The sequence below is a fragment of the Strix aluco genome, chromosome 27, assembly GCF_031877795.1.
Source record: "Strix aluco isolate bStrAlu1 chromosome 27, bStrAlu1.hap1, whole genome shotgun sequence".
Lineage (NCBI taxonomy): Eukaryota > Metazoa > Chordata > Aves > Strigiformes > Strigidae > Strix > Strix aluco.
In genome coordinates this window covers 217,555-231,127 of record NC_133957.1, presented here as the reverse complement: position 1 = coordinate 231,127, position 13,573 = coordinate 217,555, and the positions used below count along the sequence as shown (strand labels likewise).

The following is a 13,573-nucleotide window of genomic DNA, read 5'->3' as shown; positions in this document are numbered from 1 at the left end:
GTCCTCTCTCTTGTGTCTTTGACCCTTAAAACTTACGGTTTGAAGCTGCTGTTGGGGTTATCTGTAGACTGCTGTTGAGAGACAGGTACAGAGCACGTGCTGCAGCAGAGGAGGGTCCCCTGTCCCTGGATGTCCCCCTCCTGATCCGCTCAGATGGGAGGAGGAGGAGGAGGGATGTGGGATCCTCAGTCAGAGGGTCCCAGGGCTCCACGCGGTGGCTGATCCATCCCCATGCTGCCAACCCAGTTCGTTTGTGCTGCCTCGGGGTGAACCACCCAAGGATGCTCCTGAATTTGGCTTTTTCCAGCTCAGGCTCCCTGTGGCTGCAGCAGCTCTGGGGTTGCTGCCCGTGCCAGGGCTGGGGGGGACCTGTCATCCCCGTCGGTTTGAGTTGGGATCAGGTGGTGCCGAACGCACCGTGAATCATACGGGGCTGTCGCTTCCGCTTCCCATCTTCCCGCTGCCGTGCAGCCCTGGTGACAAGCTTCTGCTTCTCCCCAAAGGCATCCACAACGTGGAGGGGATCGCCGTGGACTGGATGGGGAACAACCTGTACTGGACAGATGACGGCCCCAAAAAGACCATCAGCGTGGCTCGGCTGGAGAAGGCCGCCCAGACGCGGAAGACGCTGATCGAGGGGAAGATGACGCACCCGCGGGCGATCGTGGTGGACCCCCTGAACGGGTGTGGGGGCCTGGGTGGGCGGGGCCGGCTCGCGGGAGGGCATGGTCACCGCGTCTGAGCTGTGACAGCGGGGCCGGGCAGCGGCTCCGGCCGTGGTGACGGCGGCGGCTCTGCGCTGTGCTGGGCTGGGCCTTGGCCGTAGGCATGGGGCAGCAGGACATCCCCGCGGCCAGCGGCGGGGTGGGCTCCAAGCGCAGCTCGTCTGCATCTGCAACAGCTCCGTGTCTGTGGCAGGTGGATGTACTGGACAGACTGGGAGGAGGATCCCAAGGACAGCAAGAGGGGCAAGATCGAGAGAGCCTGGATGGACGGTTCCAACCGCAACATCTTCATCACCTCCAAGACCGTCCTGTGGCCCAACGGGCTGAGCCTGGACATCCCGGCCAAGATCCTCTACTGGGTGGATGCTTTCTATGACCGCATCGAGATGGTCTATCTGAACGGCACCGAGCGGAAGGCGAGTGGAGACCCCGCAGCCTCTCAGACACGGGTCGCCCAGGCTGGGCCCGGGGGCAGCCGAGCTGTTGCCCTGCTGGCGGCTCATCCGCTGCAGTTCTGCCCAATGGGTGACTGGCCACATTCGGCCACGCTGCCCTGCGGCCTGTCCCCTCCTCTCCCCTTCTAATGTCCCTGGCTCTGTCCTGCCCTGAGGGGCCTCCCCACACACCCGTCCCAGATAACGATGAGCCTCTCCGCCTCCCCGTGCCCGCAGATCGTGTACGAGGGACCCGAGCTGAACCACGCCTTCGGGCTGTGCCACTACAGCAGCTTCCTCTTCTGGACCGAGTACCGCAGCGGCAGCATCTACCGCCTGGACCAGGCCTCCAAGGTGGTGACGCTGCTGCGGAACGAGCGCCCGCCCATCTTCGAGATACGGATGTACGACGCGCAGCAGCAGCAAGGTGCTGGGGCCACCCCTGCCTGGCACCATGGGGACCTGCCCCGCATGAGGGAGCGACGGGGCCAGAGGAGGGATGGGACTGGGGACGAGGGCTCCAACCGTGGAGCCTGTTGAGGGGGTCCAGGGGATGGGTGCCCAGCCTGCTGTGTGTCAGCAGGGTTGCCTGGGTGCTAAGGTCCCCTCCTCCTCACCCTCCACCTTGCCTCCGCAGTGGGCTCCAACAAGTGTCGTGTAAACAACGGCGGCTGCAGCAGCTTGTGCCTGGCCACCCCGCGGGGCCGTCAGTGCGCCTGTGCCGAGGACCAGATCCTGGGGTCGGACTCTGTCACCTGCCAGGGTAGGCTGCCTGGGGGCCTGGCCCCGGGGGGGACCCCTTTCCCCCGGGGATGGGGGGGACACGGGGTCTGCGGTGGCTCTGGCACATCAGCCTGGGGACACAGGACTGTCCTTGCTGCTGCCCTGTGCTTGGTCACTTGGTTAAAATCATCCCCCCCGTTTGCTTTTCCCTTGCCAGCCAACCCGTCCTACATCCCCCCCCCGCAGTGCCAGCCCGGGGAGTTCGCCTGCAAGAACAACCGCTGCATCCAGGAGCGCTGGAAATGCGACGGTGACAACGACTGCCTGGACAACAGCGACGAAGCCCCGGAGCTCTGCCGTGCGTAGCCGCCTCCCGCACGCCGAGGTGGCGCTTGGCGTGCTCCTGGGGCAGCGGGATTCGGGCGAAGCTTCCGCCAGATGTGGGGCCAGTGCCTGGGACGGGCTTGGGCAGCCGGGACCCCTGTGTCCCCTCCCCAGCTCTAGGAGGGGAGCGGGAGTGAACGGTTGAGGGGGGGAATGGTGATGAGGATCCTGGATCCCCCGTTTGGGGACAAACTGCCCTTTTCTGTCTCAGCTTTTCACCCCGCCAGCATGGAGGAGGAATGGGGGGGCTGGGTGGGGAGGGCGGGTCCTGAGCACGTGTCTCTCCTGCAGACCAGCACACCTGCCCCTCGGACCGTTTCAAGTGCAAGAACAACCGCTGCATCCCCAACCGCTGGCTCTGCGATGGGGACAACGACTGCGGGAACAACGAGGACGAGTCCAACTCCACCTGCTCAGGTGAGGAGCCTGCGACGAGCTCAGGGAACGGGGAGGGCTCACGCTGCTGCGCCGAGCTGCAGCCGTCGCTGCTCCCCGCGCGCTGCGGGGCGGAGGCCGAGGGTCCGGGGCCTGGCGTGTCCCCGCTGCCCACCTTGCAGCCGCTTTGGCTTCTGCACCGGTGCCTCGCAGGAGCCCCGGGGGTTTGTTCCTGGCCTTTCTCCCAGCAAAGCCAGGCACCGCCAGCTGCTAAAGCTCTGTCTCTCTCCCCGTGCCAGCTCGGACCTGCTCTCCCAACCAGTTCTCCTGTGCCAGTGGGCGCTGCATCCCCATCTCCTGGACGTGTGACCTGGACGACGACTGCGGGGACCGCTCTGACGAGTCTGCCTCCTGCGGTGAGCTGGGGCGGGGAGTGCCGGGAGTGCTGGGCCCTTCCGGGGAGCCCCGCTGCTCACCCCTCCACGGGGCTGGGCCGAAGACTGGGCTGCGGGGCGTCTCCCTGACACTGACGGTGCCTCTGCCTCCTCTGCAGCGTACCCGACCTGCTTCCCCCTGACACAGTTTACCTGCAACAACGGGCGCTGCATAAACATCAACTGGCGGTGTGACAACGGTAAGGACCGTGGCCGCGCGCCTGCCCAGGGGGGCACAGCTGGGGATGGCGAGACCAGACGCAGGGGTGCCCAGCTGGCGGGGGGCCCAATCCTGCCAGAGTCACTCACCAGGGTCACTGCGCAAGGGGCAGAGCCTGGGCTCTGAGGGGAGGCAGCGTTAGCTGAAGCTGTAAGTGCGTCCTGCAGCACCGAGACCCACATTTTCCTTGGCTGCCCCTGGGGGAGCGTGTGTTGCAGGAACAGCCTGGCAGGGATCATTTGAGCAGACCTTGGTGTTCTTTACAAGGTGACCAAATCTCTGCCCCGGTGCTGGAGACGGGCATGGAGTGGCCTGTGCAGCTGGCGTGGCTGAGCCAGGTCCCGTAGCCCCAGGGAAGGCAGGAGAGGTCTCCCGGGGAGCTTACATCTGGCCTCAGATCTGTTTCCAGGGCCAGGCCTGGGAGAGAAGGTTTACCCCAAGGCTGCTTTCCTTCCCCACAGGTTTATTTCAGTCTTCCTAGCAGCTCTGCATCGTTGGGTTTAATTAGTGGCTTCAGAGACACGTCCAGAGCTGCCAAGCGCACGTGCTGGTGCCGGGCGTTAGCAGGGAGCTGCGGGCACAGGTCTCTCTCCCTGGGCTCCTCCTGAGCAAACGGCCTCTTCCTCCCGGGGCAGCCCCCGCTCTGAGCCGCCCCGCCAAGGGTGGCCTCTTCTCCCGGGGATCCTCCGGCGCTGGCAGCTCACAAAAGCAGTGGCCTTGGCGTGGAGCAGCCAAGAGCCTCACCAGGCACCTGCGGGCAGGAGCCACAGCGACAAGGGGCTCCCAGCCCAGCCCAGCTGCCCCGGGCCCCTCCAGCACCCTCCGCTGCCTCTGGTCTCGCCTCCCGGGCCGCTCGGTGTCCCTGCGCCGCCTCTGCGCCCCTCTCCCTGTCAGTGTTCACATCCTGGTGTCACCGTGTTTTTGTGCCACCCTCCGTGCGTGTGCCGTGTTGTGTTGTTTTGTTTGTCATTGTGCCCACTCTCCTGTCTGGTTGGTTCTGTGTTTCAGAAAAAGATTGTGGGGATGGCTCTGACGAAAAGAACTGTCCAAAGCCTACCGGTTAGTGCATAGATCAACATGCACCAGACCCTCAACTTGGCCCCACACAACCCCCAAACCTGCCCCCTCCAGAGTGCTGGGAGCCCCATGGGCTGCTTCTCCAGACACTGGCAATGCCCCCGCGCTCTCTGGCAGTGCCCCCGCGCTCCAGCAGTGGGGGGGATGTGCCGGGTGCTGTCCCCCCCAGGTCACCGAGCTCGGGAAGCTCCTGGCGGTAGGTGCCCAGAGAGGTCAGGGTCTGCAGCTGCAGGAGCCGGGTCACTGGTGAAGCTGCACAGCAGCCGTTGGTGCCATTGTCCCCGTGCCCGTCGTGGGCTCCTCTGTGCAAGGGGATGCAGAGGCACCGGCAGGCAGAGGCCCTTTATTGAGCTCAGGCGGGGCGTCCGCAGCAGAGCAGAGCCCTGGGGCGGCTCCAACAAGCTGGGCCAGCCCCGTGCCCCGTGCCCTGTGCCGGTGGGGTGAGAGGCTGCATTGCCAGTGTCCCAGCACCGTTAGACTAAAGCTTGCTCTGCCCGTTGGCGAGCGATGGGGTTTCCCTCCAGGCAAGCTGACACCCCCCAATTGGTCATACCAGCCCCCCTCCCCATGGATGTGCCCCGTAAAGGAGGGCACCGTCCCCCAGCTCCGCTCCCCCACGGAGTGGAGCGGCCCCCGTGGTGCCAGGCGCCCTCCTGGCCCCCCCAGGTACATGGCTGATCTATGCAGTTTCTGTGTTTCATTTTCTTTGTGCGCTGCTGGTGCTGTGGCTGCCCCCATGAGCGTGTCAGGGGGCGGGAGGGCCGGGGGCTCTTCCTTCAGCCCGGCCTCTCCGGCGGGGGTCCCGCTGCCAGCGCCGAGGGGCTGCCCGTCGCCCCACATCCTTTCTGCCGGCCTGGTCCGTGTGATCCCCGTTGGTCCCCGCTTCCCCCGGCCGCCTCCTCTGGCAGGGGGGTCTCTGCCTTCCTCCCTCCTGCCGTGCCTCCAGCCCTCCCCCCGGCTGGCCGGCGCCCTCTGAGCCCCCTCCCGCTGCCCTTCCCTCTCCAGACAACGACTGTGGGGACAACAGTGACGAGGCGGGCTGCAGCCATTCCTGCTCCAGCAACCAGTTCAAGTGCAACAGCGGGCGCTGCATCCCCGTGCACTGGACCTGCGACGGGGACAACGACTGCGGGGACTACAGCGACGAGACTCACGCCAACTGCACCAACCAGGGTGAGCCCCGACCCCGGCCCTGCCCTGGCTGGGAAGGAGCCATGACGGACCCTCCTGGGCCTCAGCTCTGCTGCCGCCCCGCCTGGAGAGCCGAAAGTGCCCCCCCCCCCCCCCCCCCCCCCGCCCCCCCGCCCCCCGAGTGGACCAGAGCCCCTCCCTTCCAGGCAGGGAATCCTGCAGCATCCTCTGCCCACGCTGGTGCCCGGGTCCCCCCTCCTGCACCTCTGGGTGCCCCTGGCCTGTTCCCTGCAGGCCAAGTGCCCAGACCTCCCCCCAGCCCAGCACCCGCCTGGTTTCCCGCTCCTCGGGGCAAAGGTGCTGAGTGGGTGCGTGTGCCCCCCGCAGCCACGCGCCCTCCTGGGGGCTGCCACACCGACGAGTTCCAGTGCCGGCTGGACGGGCTCTGCATCCCCATGCGCTGGCGCTGTGACGGTGACACAGACTGCATGGACTCCAGCGACGAGAAGAACTGCGAGGGGGTCACCCACGTCTGCGACCCAAATGTCAAGTTTGGCTGCAAGGACTCAGGTGAGATCAGGGGAGGGGGGAGCTGCTGCCCCCTGCCCCCCCTGACCCAGGGGAGGGGCTGGGACCCTCCTCGGCTCGGAGGGGACGGGGACAGCAGGGGAGGGACACCAGCCCCGGGGCAGGCGGGAGCCCCAGTGCCTGGAATAACAATCACCTCTGCCCCTGCTCCCCCCTCGGCAGCCCGCTGCATCAGCAAGGCCTGGGTCTGCGACGGGGACAGTGACTGCGAGGACAACTCGGACGAGGAGAACTGTGAGTCGCTGGTGTGCAAACCTCCCTCCCACACCTGCGCCAACAACACCTCCATCTGCCTCCCCCCCGAGAAGCTCTGCGACGGCTCTGATGACTGCGGGGACGGCTCTGACGAGGGCGAGCTCTGCGGTGAGCGCGGCGCGGGGCGCGGGACTCGGGGCCTCCCACGGCCGGGAGCTGATGAGGACCTGACGGGCGCGTCCTCTCTCTGCAGACCAGTGCTCCCTGAACAACGGCGGCTGCAGCCACAACTGCACCGTGGCCCCCGGCGAGGGCATCGTCTGCTCCTGCCCACTGGGGATGGAGCTGGGCTCCGACAACAAGACCTGCCAGATCCAGAGCTACTGTGCCAAGCACCTCAAGTGCAGCCAGAAGTGCGAGCAGGACAAGTACAACGTCAAGTGCTCCTGCTACGAGGGCTGGATGTTGGAGCCCGACGGCGAGAGCTGCCGCAGCCTGGGTGCGTGCGGGTGGGCTGCGGGGATGCTGCTTGTGGCGGGGGTCGCCCTCCCACCGCTCACGGAGGTGGCAGCGGCGCCGCTGAGGACGGTGCTGCCGGGCACGGCCGGGTGCCTGGAGGATCCGCCGGGCAGCAGAGCCCTCGCTGTCCCCACCCGGCACAAGCGGCCCTTTGCGGTGCAGGGGTGTGGGTGGTCCCGTAGCTGGGGCTGGGCCCAGGAGCCAGGGACCCTTCCCCCTGCCCCGGCCGTGCCCCCCTTCTGACCCCGCCCTGCCTTTCCCAGACCCCTTCAAGCCCTTTATCATATTCTCCAACCGCCATGAGATCCGCCGCATCGACCTGCACCGGGGTGACTACAGCGTCCTGGTTCCCGGGCTGCGCAACACCATCGCCCTGGACTTCCACCTCAACCAGAGCTCACTCTACTGGACTGATGTGGTGGAGGACAAAATCTACAGGGGAAAGCTGCTCGAGAACGGGGGTGCGTAGCCCTGGGGGCACGGAGCAGGCTGGCGGGGGGCAGCGGGTGGGAAAGCCGGGGCGTGGCTCTGGGATGGGGTGCTGGCTGTGACTCGCTGGCTCCCCGCAGAGTCCACGGCCCCTGTAGCGATCCTGTTCTGCTCTCCAAAGTTGCTCATTATGTAGGAATTAATTAGCATTCCCAGCACTTCCCTAATGGTAATTACAGCCTGGCAGCTGGGAGCACAAAGCCGGGCCCCCTCCCCATGAGTGCTGCAGGGCCGTGGAGGGGGCACCCGCAGGGGTGCAGCGCCAGCCCAGCGCCGGCACCGCGGACGTGGGGCTGAGCCCTTTGGGGTTCGGGCCCCAAGGGGGGGGTGATGCGTCCCCCCCACCATCCACCCTGGTCAGGCTGGGTGGGGCCGTTTGGGAGGGGCGCGGTGGTGCTGGGGAAGAGGCACCGGCCTGAGCTGTCCCGGCGCTGCGCCCCGCAGCCCTGACCAGCTTCGAGGTGGTGATCCAGTACGGGCTGGCCACCCCCGAGGGACTGGCCGTGGACTGGATCGCTGGCAACATCTACTGGGTGGAGAGCAACCTGGACCAGATCGAGGTGGCCAAGCTGGACGGCACCATGCGCACCACGCTGCTGGCGGGGGACATCGAGCATCCCCGCGCCATCGCCCTGGACCCCCGCTACGGGTGAGGCAGGAGGGGGCCTCGGTCACTGGGACACGGCGGCACCCTTGGGATCGTCTGGGGGCTGGGCCACGGGCTTCTGTCCAGGCACGCTCCCCAGCGCTGGGAGACAGAGCTTGGGGTGCCCGTGCCGACCGTCCCTGCTCGCTGTCCCCACAGGATCCTCTTCTGGACTGACTGGGATGCCAGCCTGCCCCGCATCGAGGCCGCCTCCATGAGCGGCGCGGGCCGGCGCACCATCCACAAGGAGACGGGCTCGGGGGGGTGGCCCAATGGGCTCACCGTCGACTACCTGGAGAAGCGCATCCTCTGGATTGACGCCAGGTGGGACCAGGACACCCATCTCTGCCCTGCGCCGTCTCCTCTGCACCCTGTCCTGCCCCTCTGCACCCCCGTCCCCTCTGCGCCCCATCCCTCCCCGTCCCCCCTAGTCCCCCCAGCTCTGGCACTTCCCCCTCACTCCTGCGCTGTTCTGCCCTTTGCTGGGCTGGGAGCAGAAGCCTTTGCTCTGTGGGGTCTGTCTGTCCGCAGCACGTTCCAGCCTTTGCTCTCGCTGTTCTCTGAGGGGCTCTGATCCCTAGCGTAAATCAGGAGATGTCCTCCACGGCGTTAAGCAGAGCAGAGGAGGCGGCTGCTGAGATCTGCGGACGTTGCCGCTGGGTTCAAGACCCGACCTCTGCGAGTGCCTGGGAGCCCTCGCCCAGCGCCTGCCTGCCCTCACCCCGCGTTTTGCGTGCACAGGTCAGACGCCATCTACTCAGCCCTGTACGACGGGACGGGGCACATCGAGGTGCTGCGGGGACACGAGTACCTGTCGCATCCCTTCGCCGTCACCCTGTACGGGGGCGAGGTCTACTGGACCGACTGGCGCACCAACACCCTGGCCAAGGCCAACAAGTGGACCGGGCACAACGTGACGGTGGTGCAGAGGACCAACACGCAGCCTTTCGACCTGCAAGTCTATCACCCCTCCCGGCAGCCCCTGGGTGAGGCTGGAGAGCGGAGGTGGCAGGACGGGGTGGGGGGAGCGGGGGGGCGGTGCCAGCGCTCGGTGTGCCCAGAGCATTGCGCGGGAGCTGCCCCCGTGCTGGGCCGGAGGCTCCGCCGTGGCCCCGGTCGCCCAGCGAGGACGTGTCTGGGGTGATGTGGCAGATGGGTCAGAGCTCCTGGATGGGGCAGGCCGGGTCTGGGTGGCTCTGGGGCCTCCTGGTTGGGTGCCCCCTGGAACAGGGACGTCGCTGAGCCTTATCCCCTTCGCAGCTCCTAACCCCTGTGAAGCCAACGGGGGAAAAGGGCCGTGCTCCCACCTCTGTCTCATCAACTACAACCGCACGTTATCCTGTGCCTGTCCCCACCTCATGAAGCTGGACAAGGACAACACGACCTGCTACGGTAGGGATCTGCCCGGGCTGCCCCGGCGCAGGGGGACGAACGGTGCTTTGGAGCTGGTGCCGCAGACCAGGCTGGGGTCCCACAACTGCCCCTCTCATCCTCCTCCCCAGAGTTTAAGAAGTTCCTGCTGTACGCACGGCAGATGGAGATCCGGGGCGTGGACATCGACAACCCCTACTACAACTACATCATCTCCTTCACGGTGCCCGACATTGACAACGTCACGGTGGTGGACTATGACGCCCTGGAGCAGCGCATTTACTGGTCTGATGTCCGCACCCAGACCATCAAGAGAGCCTTCATCAACGGCACCGGCGTGGAGACCGTCGTCTCTGCGGGTGGGTGTGGGGGGAGCAGCGCCCTGCACGGCTGCTCCCTCGGGTCCCACCAGCCTTCCCGAGGCTTCAGCTCCATGGGATTGGCCCTTCCTCTCCAGCTGAGCACCATCCCAGCCCCCTTCTCACAACTAACGAGTCTCCCTTCTCTGTTCCCTGCCAGACCTGCCCAACGCTCACGGCCTCTCGGTGGACTGGGTTTCCAGAAACCTCTTCTGGACCAGCTACGACGCCAACAAGAAGCAGATCAACGTGGCCCGGCTGGACGGCTCCTTCAAGAACGCGGTGATCCAGGGGCTGGACAAGCCTCACTGCCTGGTGGTTCACCCCCTCCGGGGGTAAGTCTCTGGCGGGACGCGGTGCCGGGGGCTCGGGGTCAGGCCAGGAGCGTCGAAGGAGGAGAAGGGGCAGGCACACGTGTGTGTGCGCGTGACAGCGCACGTGTGCGGTGGAGGAGAGAACAGGCTGCGCTCCCGATGTGTCAGTGCGTGTAGGAGGTGTGCGAGAGGAGCCGGGGCCGCAGCTCGAGGGGGGGGCGTCTGTCGGCGCACGCAAAGCAGCGTTTCCGTCCATCCGTGTGCGTGCTGGGGGGGGACGGGCTGCGGATCGCTGTGTGTCCACGGGCGTGTGCCAGTCGGAGTGTGCGCGGGGCTTTGCCGGGCAGGGGTGTGCAAACACCAACCCCCCCATCCCGGCGCCGGGGGCCAGGAGCCGTTGGGCTGCCCGGGGGGTGCAGCAAGAGGGGAGAGGGGCCGGGCGGGCGGCGGGGCTGGTGGGCTCATGGGGGCCGTCTCCATGGGGCCGTCAGAGCCGCTGTGCTCAGCGTCCCCTCCCCGGCGCAGGAAGCTGTACTGGACAGATGGGGACAACATCAGCGTGGCCAACATGGACGGCAGCAACCGCACCCTCCTCTTCAGCAACCAGAAGGGCCCTGTCGGTACGGTACCACCCAGCCCTGCGGCACCTTTGCTGGCCCTGAGAGCCTCAAGGCCCCGCCCAGACAGCCCCAGCTCCCCGGGGTCTGGCAGCTGGTTGGCGCGGGGTCACCCTGCGCTCGCGCGCCCGTTCCCCGCCTCAGCCCGTCCGCTCCGCCAGTCCCCCCCCGCCTCCCCCGTGTGCCGCCTGACCCTCCCTTCCCAGGCCTGGCCATCGACTACCCGGAGAGCAAACTGTACTGGATCAGCTCCGGCAACGGCACCATCAACAGATGCGACCTGGACGGCAGCAACCTGGAGGTGATCGAGTCTGTGAAGGGTCAGCTGAGCAAGGCGACCGCCCTGGCCATCATGGGTGAGCGCTGGCAGGGGTGGGGCGGGTCCCCAGCCCTTTCCCTTTCTCCCAGCCCTGCCCAAGGGCCGACTGCTCGTGACCACATCTAGCAGCTGGGGAGGGGATACTTCTCCCCCAAAGGCTAAGCTCAGGCCCCTTTTTCCAGGCCACTGCGTGTAAATCTGTGCAGAGCCACTGCTCTTTGCTGCGGGGGTGGGAGGGGACGGGGAGAGCTGCTGCATGTCCCTGCCTTCTCCTCCCAGGCAACAAGCTGTGGTGGGCTGACCAGGCCTCCGAGAGGATGGGCACCTGCAACAAGAAGGACGGGACGGAGGTGACGGTGCTGCGCAACAGCACAACGCTGGTGATGCACATGAAGGTGTACGACGAGAGCATCCAGCAGGGTGAGTGGGTGGCCCTGGGCAGAGACCCCGCTCCGCCAGGGTGGCCACAGCCTGGCCCACGGTGGCCGGGTGGCTGGCTGACCCTGTCCCTTCTTGCTGGCACAAGCTTGGCCCTCGCCCTTGCGTGGTGCCCCAGGCGCCCGCAGCCCCCACGGGGTGCCCCGGCCCCCGGCTGCCCCTCACGCCCCTTCTCTCCGCGGCAGCTGGAACCAACCCCTGCAGCCTGAATAACGGTGACTGCTCGCAGCTCTGCCTCCCCACTTCTGAGACCTCCCGGGCCTGCATGTGCACCGCGGGCTACAGCCTGAAGAGTGGGCAGCAGTCCTGCGAAGGTGAGCGTGTGCCTGGCCCCTCGCCTGCGCTGCCCCTCGGCGCAGAGACCCCCAGCCGCTGCCGCATGGTGCTGTGCAGCCGAGCGAGGCATGCGTGGGGCGGGGGGGATGGTGACAGCTCGCTCCAGCCGCGTGCAGGCTCCTCCCTGCTGCCCTGCACCTCCCTGCACCCCACAGCGCTGCCGAGGGACACTGGGGCGCTCGGGAGGGGCTCGAGCTGCAGTGAGACCCTCGTGTGGGCTGTCCTTGCGACAGGCTGCCCGGGCACCGAGGGCTCCGGGTTTGGTGGGAGAAGGGGGCAGGACTGCGTGGTGGGAGCTCTGAGGAGAGGTGAAATCCTGCAGTCGCAGCCGGTTTGGGTCCTTGACTCGCCGCAGTCACTGGGAATGGGGCTGAGCAGCCGGCGCAGCGTTCGCTCTGCGGATCCCCAGCCCCTGTCTGGTTTGCCACCATCTCCCTCAGGAGGGACGAGCCCCCCCACTCCCTGGTCACTGCCAGGGCCTCTCAAAGGCTGTTTTTGTGCAAAGTGTTCCTGGTGTTTTTGGAGGGGGCTGGCAGAGCTGCCGCACCATCTGGGTCAGGGCAGGGACTGAATAACAAGCGCTGCCCTGACCCAGATGCGGCGCGGAGCCTCTGCCAGCGCTTGGGGGTGGAGGCAGCTCTGGGAAGAGGCCTCGCTCGTGCCTCCCCTGTGCCCTGGTGTGGGTCAGGACCCCTCGAACAGGCTATGCCGGGGCTTGCAGCCTCCAGGGAGGTTGGGGCAGGGCCCGCCGCAGCACAGCCCCTCACCAAGCTGAGCGGGGAAAGGCTTTCCCCGGGTTCCTGACCCAGCCATCACAAACCTCATCCCTGCTTCAGTCTGTGCTTGTTTCAGAGTGGGTTGTTCCCTGCCCGCTTCCCCCAAGGTTTGCCATTCCTTCCCCTGCCCAGCGTGGCAGTGAAAGCCACCCCGTCCTGACCACAGAGGAGTTTTCTCCTCACGTTGGTGGTTAGTCCCCTCTCGCACGGGGACCCGAGTGAAGCAGGCGCGTCCCTCCCTCCGCGAGAATCCACGGTGCTGCAAAGCTTTTGAAGCCTGTCACCCTCACGCTGCCCCTGTAGACACGTCACCCCCTGACCGCAGCACCGTGGGCAGGACCAGGCACTCGGTGTCCGGCAGAACTGCCGCCCCCCGCCGCCCCCCAGCTGCCTGCGGAGCTGCCGCTCGCGCTGCCAGCCCACGTCTCGCATGCGTCAGCCTCGGAGTCTGCCGAGAGGTGGGCGTAGGGGCTGCCTGTGCGGGGACGCTTCGGGCAGCTGCACAGCCTGCTGGCAGGTCCAGCCAGAGCCGCTCAACCCTGCCCTGCCTGTCCCTGCACTCTCCTGGGCCGTCTGCCCGGGCGGGGACTCGAGGTGCTGCTGTCGTGGCAGGGTCGCGCCTCCCACTGGCCCTGCCAGGCTCGTGCTCCTCCACAGAGCTGCTGTCGCCGTTTTCCACGAGTCTGGCTGCCCGCTGAGGGACAGCGTGTGCTCTGTGGGATCTGACTGTCCCCGCATCTGTGTTGCAGGCGTTGGCTCCTTCCTCCTGTATTCGGTCCACGAGGGGATCCGTGGCATTCCCCTGGACCCCAACGACAAGTCAGACGCCCTCGTGCCCGTGTCGGGGACCTCCCTGGCCGTGGGGATCGACTTCCATGCAGGTGACACGGGCGCTGGCAGCAGGACAGCGGGGCTGGAGAGGCTGGGGAGGGGGATTGCGGGGGGGACCATCCCCAGACCCTCTTTGGCCGTGTTCTGCCCCCAAACATCTCCCCTCGACAGCCCCGGGTGAGGACGAGTTTCGGGTCCCCACGCCGGGGCCTGGGGCACGGCTCAGCCCGGGTCCGTGCCACCCTTGGGGCGACCCAGAGGCCATCCCTGAC

General features: G+C 67.0%; 1 protein-coding gene across 5 annotated transcripts in view; it reads left to right on the top strand.

Moving 5' to 3' along the window:
• The window catches only part of LRP1 (LDL receptor related protein 1), an 83,170-nt gene that overhangs the window by 43,885 nt on the left and 25,712 nt on the right, over window positions 1-13,573 (top strand). For 3 of the 5 annotated variants that reach the window (XR_012621031.1, XM_074807829.1, XM_074807828.1), the window contains exons 12-36: window positions 504-684; window positions 919-1,141; window positions 1,397-1,586; window positions 1,797-1,922; window positions 2,100-2,240; window positions 2,558-2,683; window positions 2,941-3,057; window positions 3,195-3,275; window positions 4,304-4,354; window positions 5,378-5,545; window positions 5,891-6,073; window positions 6,254-6,454; window positions 6,540-6,785; window positions 7,069-7,266; window positions 7,739-7,943; window positions 8,100-8,264; window positions 8,682-8,926; window positions 9,201-9,332; window positions 9,443-9,670; window positions 9,831-10,005; window positions 10,510-10,604; window positions 10,808-10,957; window positions 11,200-11,340; window positions 11,544-11,672; window positions 13,220-13,351. Coding sequence is in view for 4 of the 5 variants with exons in the window: in XM_074807829.1 (XP_074663930.1) it covers window positions 504-684; window positions 919-1,141; window positions 1,397-1,586; window positions 1,797-1,922; window positions 2,100-2,240; window positions 2,558-2,683; window positions 2,941-3,057; window positions 3,195-3,275; window positions 4,304-4,354; window positions 5,378-5,545; window positions 5,891-6,073; window positions 6,254-6,454; window positions 6,540-6,785; window positions 7,069-7,266; window positions 7,739-7,943; window positions 8,100-8,264; window positions 8,682-8,926; window positions 9,201-9,332; window positions 9,443-9,670; window positions 9,831-10,005; window positions 10,510-10,604; window positions 10,808-10,957; window positions 11,200-11,340; window positions 11,544-11,672; window positions 13,220-13,351 (4,029 nt within the window). In the remaining variant the exon portion in view is untranslated. The remainder of the gene's footprint in view (window positions 1-503; window positions 685-918; window positions 1,142-1,396; window positions 1,587-1,796; window positions 1,923-2,099; window positions 2,241-2,557; window positions 2,684-2,940; window positions 3,058-3,194; window positions 3,276-4,303; window positions 4,355-5,377; window positions 5,546-5,890; window positions 6,074-6,253; window positions 6,455-6,539; window positions 6,786-7,068; window positions 7,267-7,738; window positions 7,944-8,099; window positions 8,265-8,681; window positions 8,927-9,200; window positions 9,333-9,442; window positions 9,671-9,830; window positions 10,006-10,509; window positions 10,605-10,807; window positions 10,958-11,199; window positions 11,341-11,543; window positions 11,673-13,219; window positions 13,352-13,573) is intronic. The other 2 variants (XM_074807831.1, XM_074807830.1) reach the window with 1 other exon arrangement.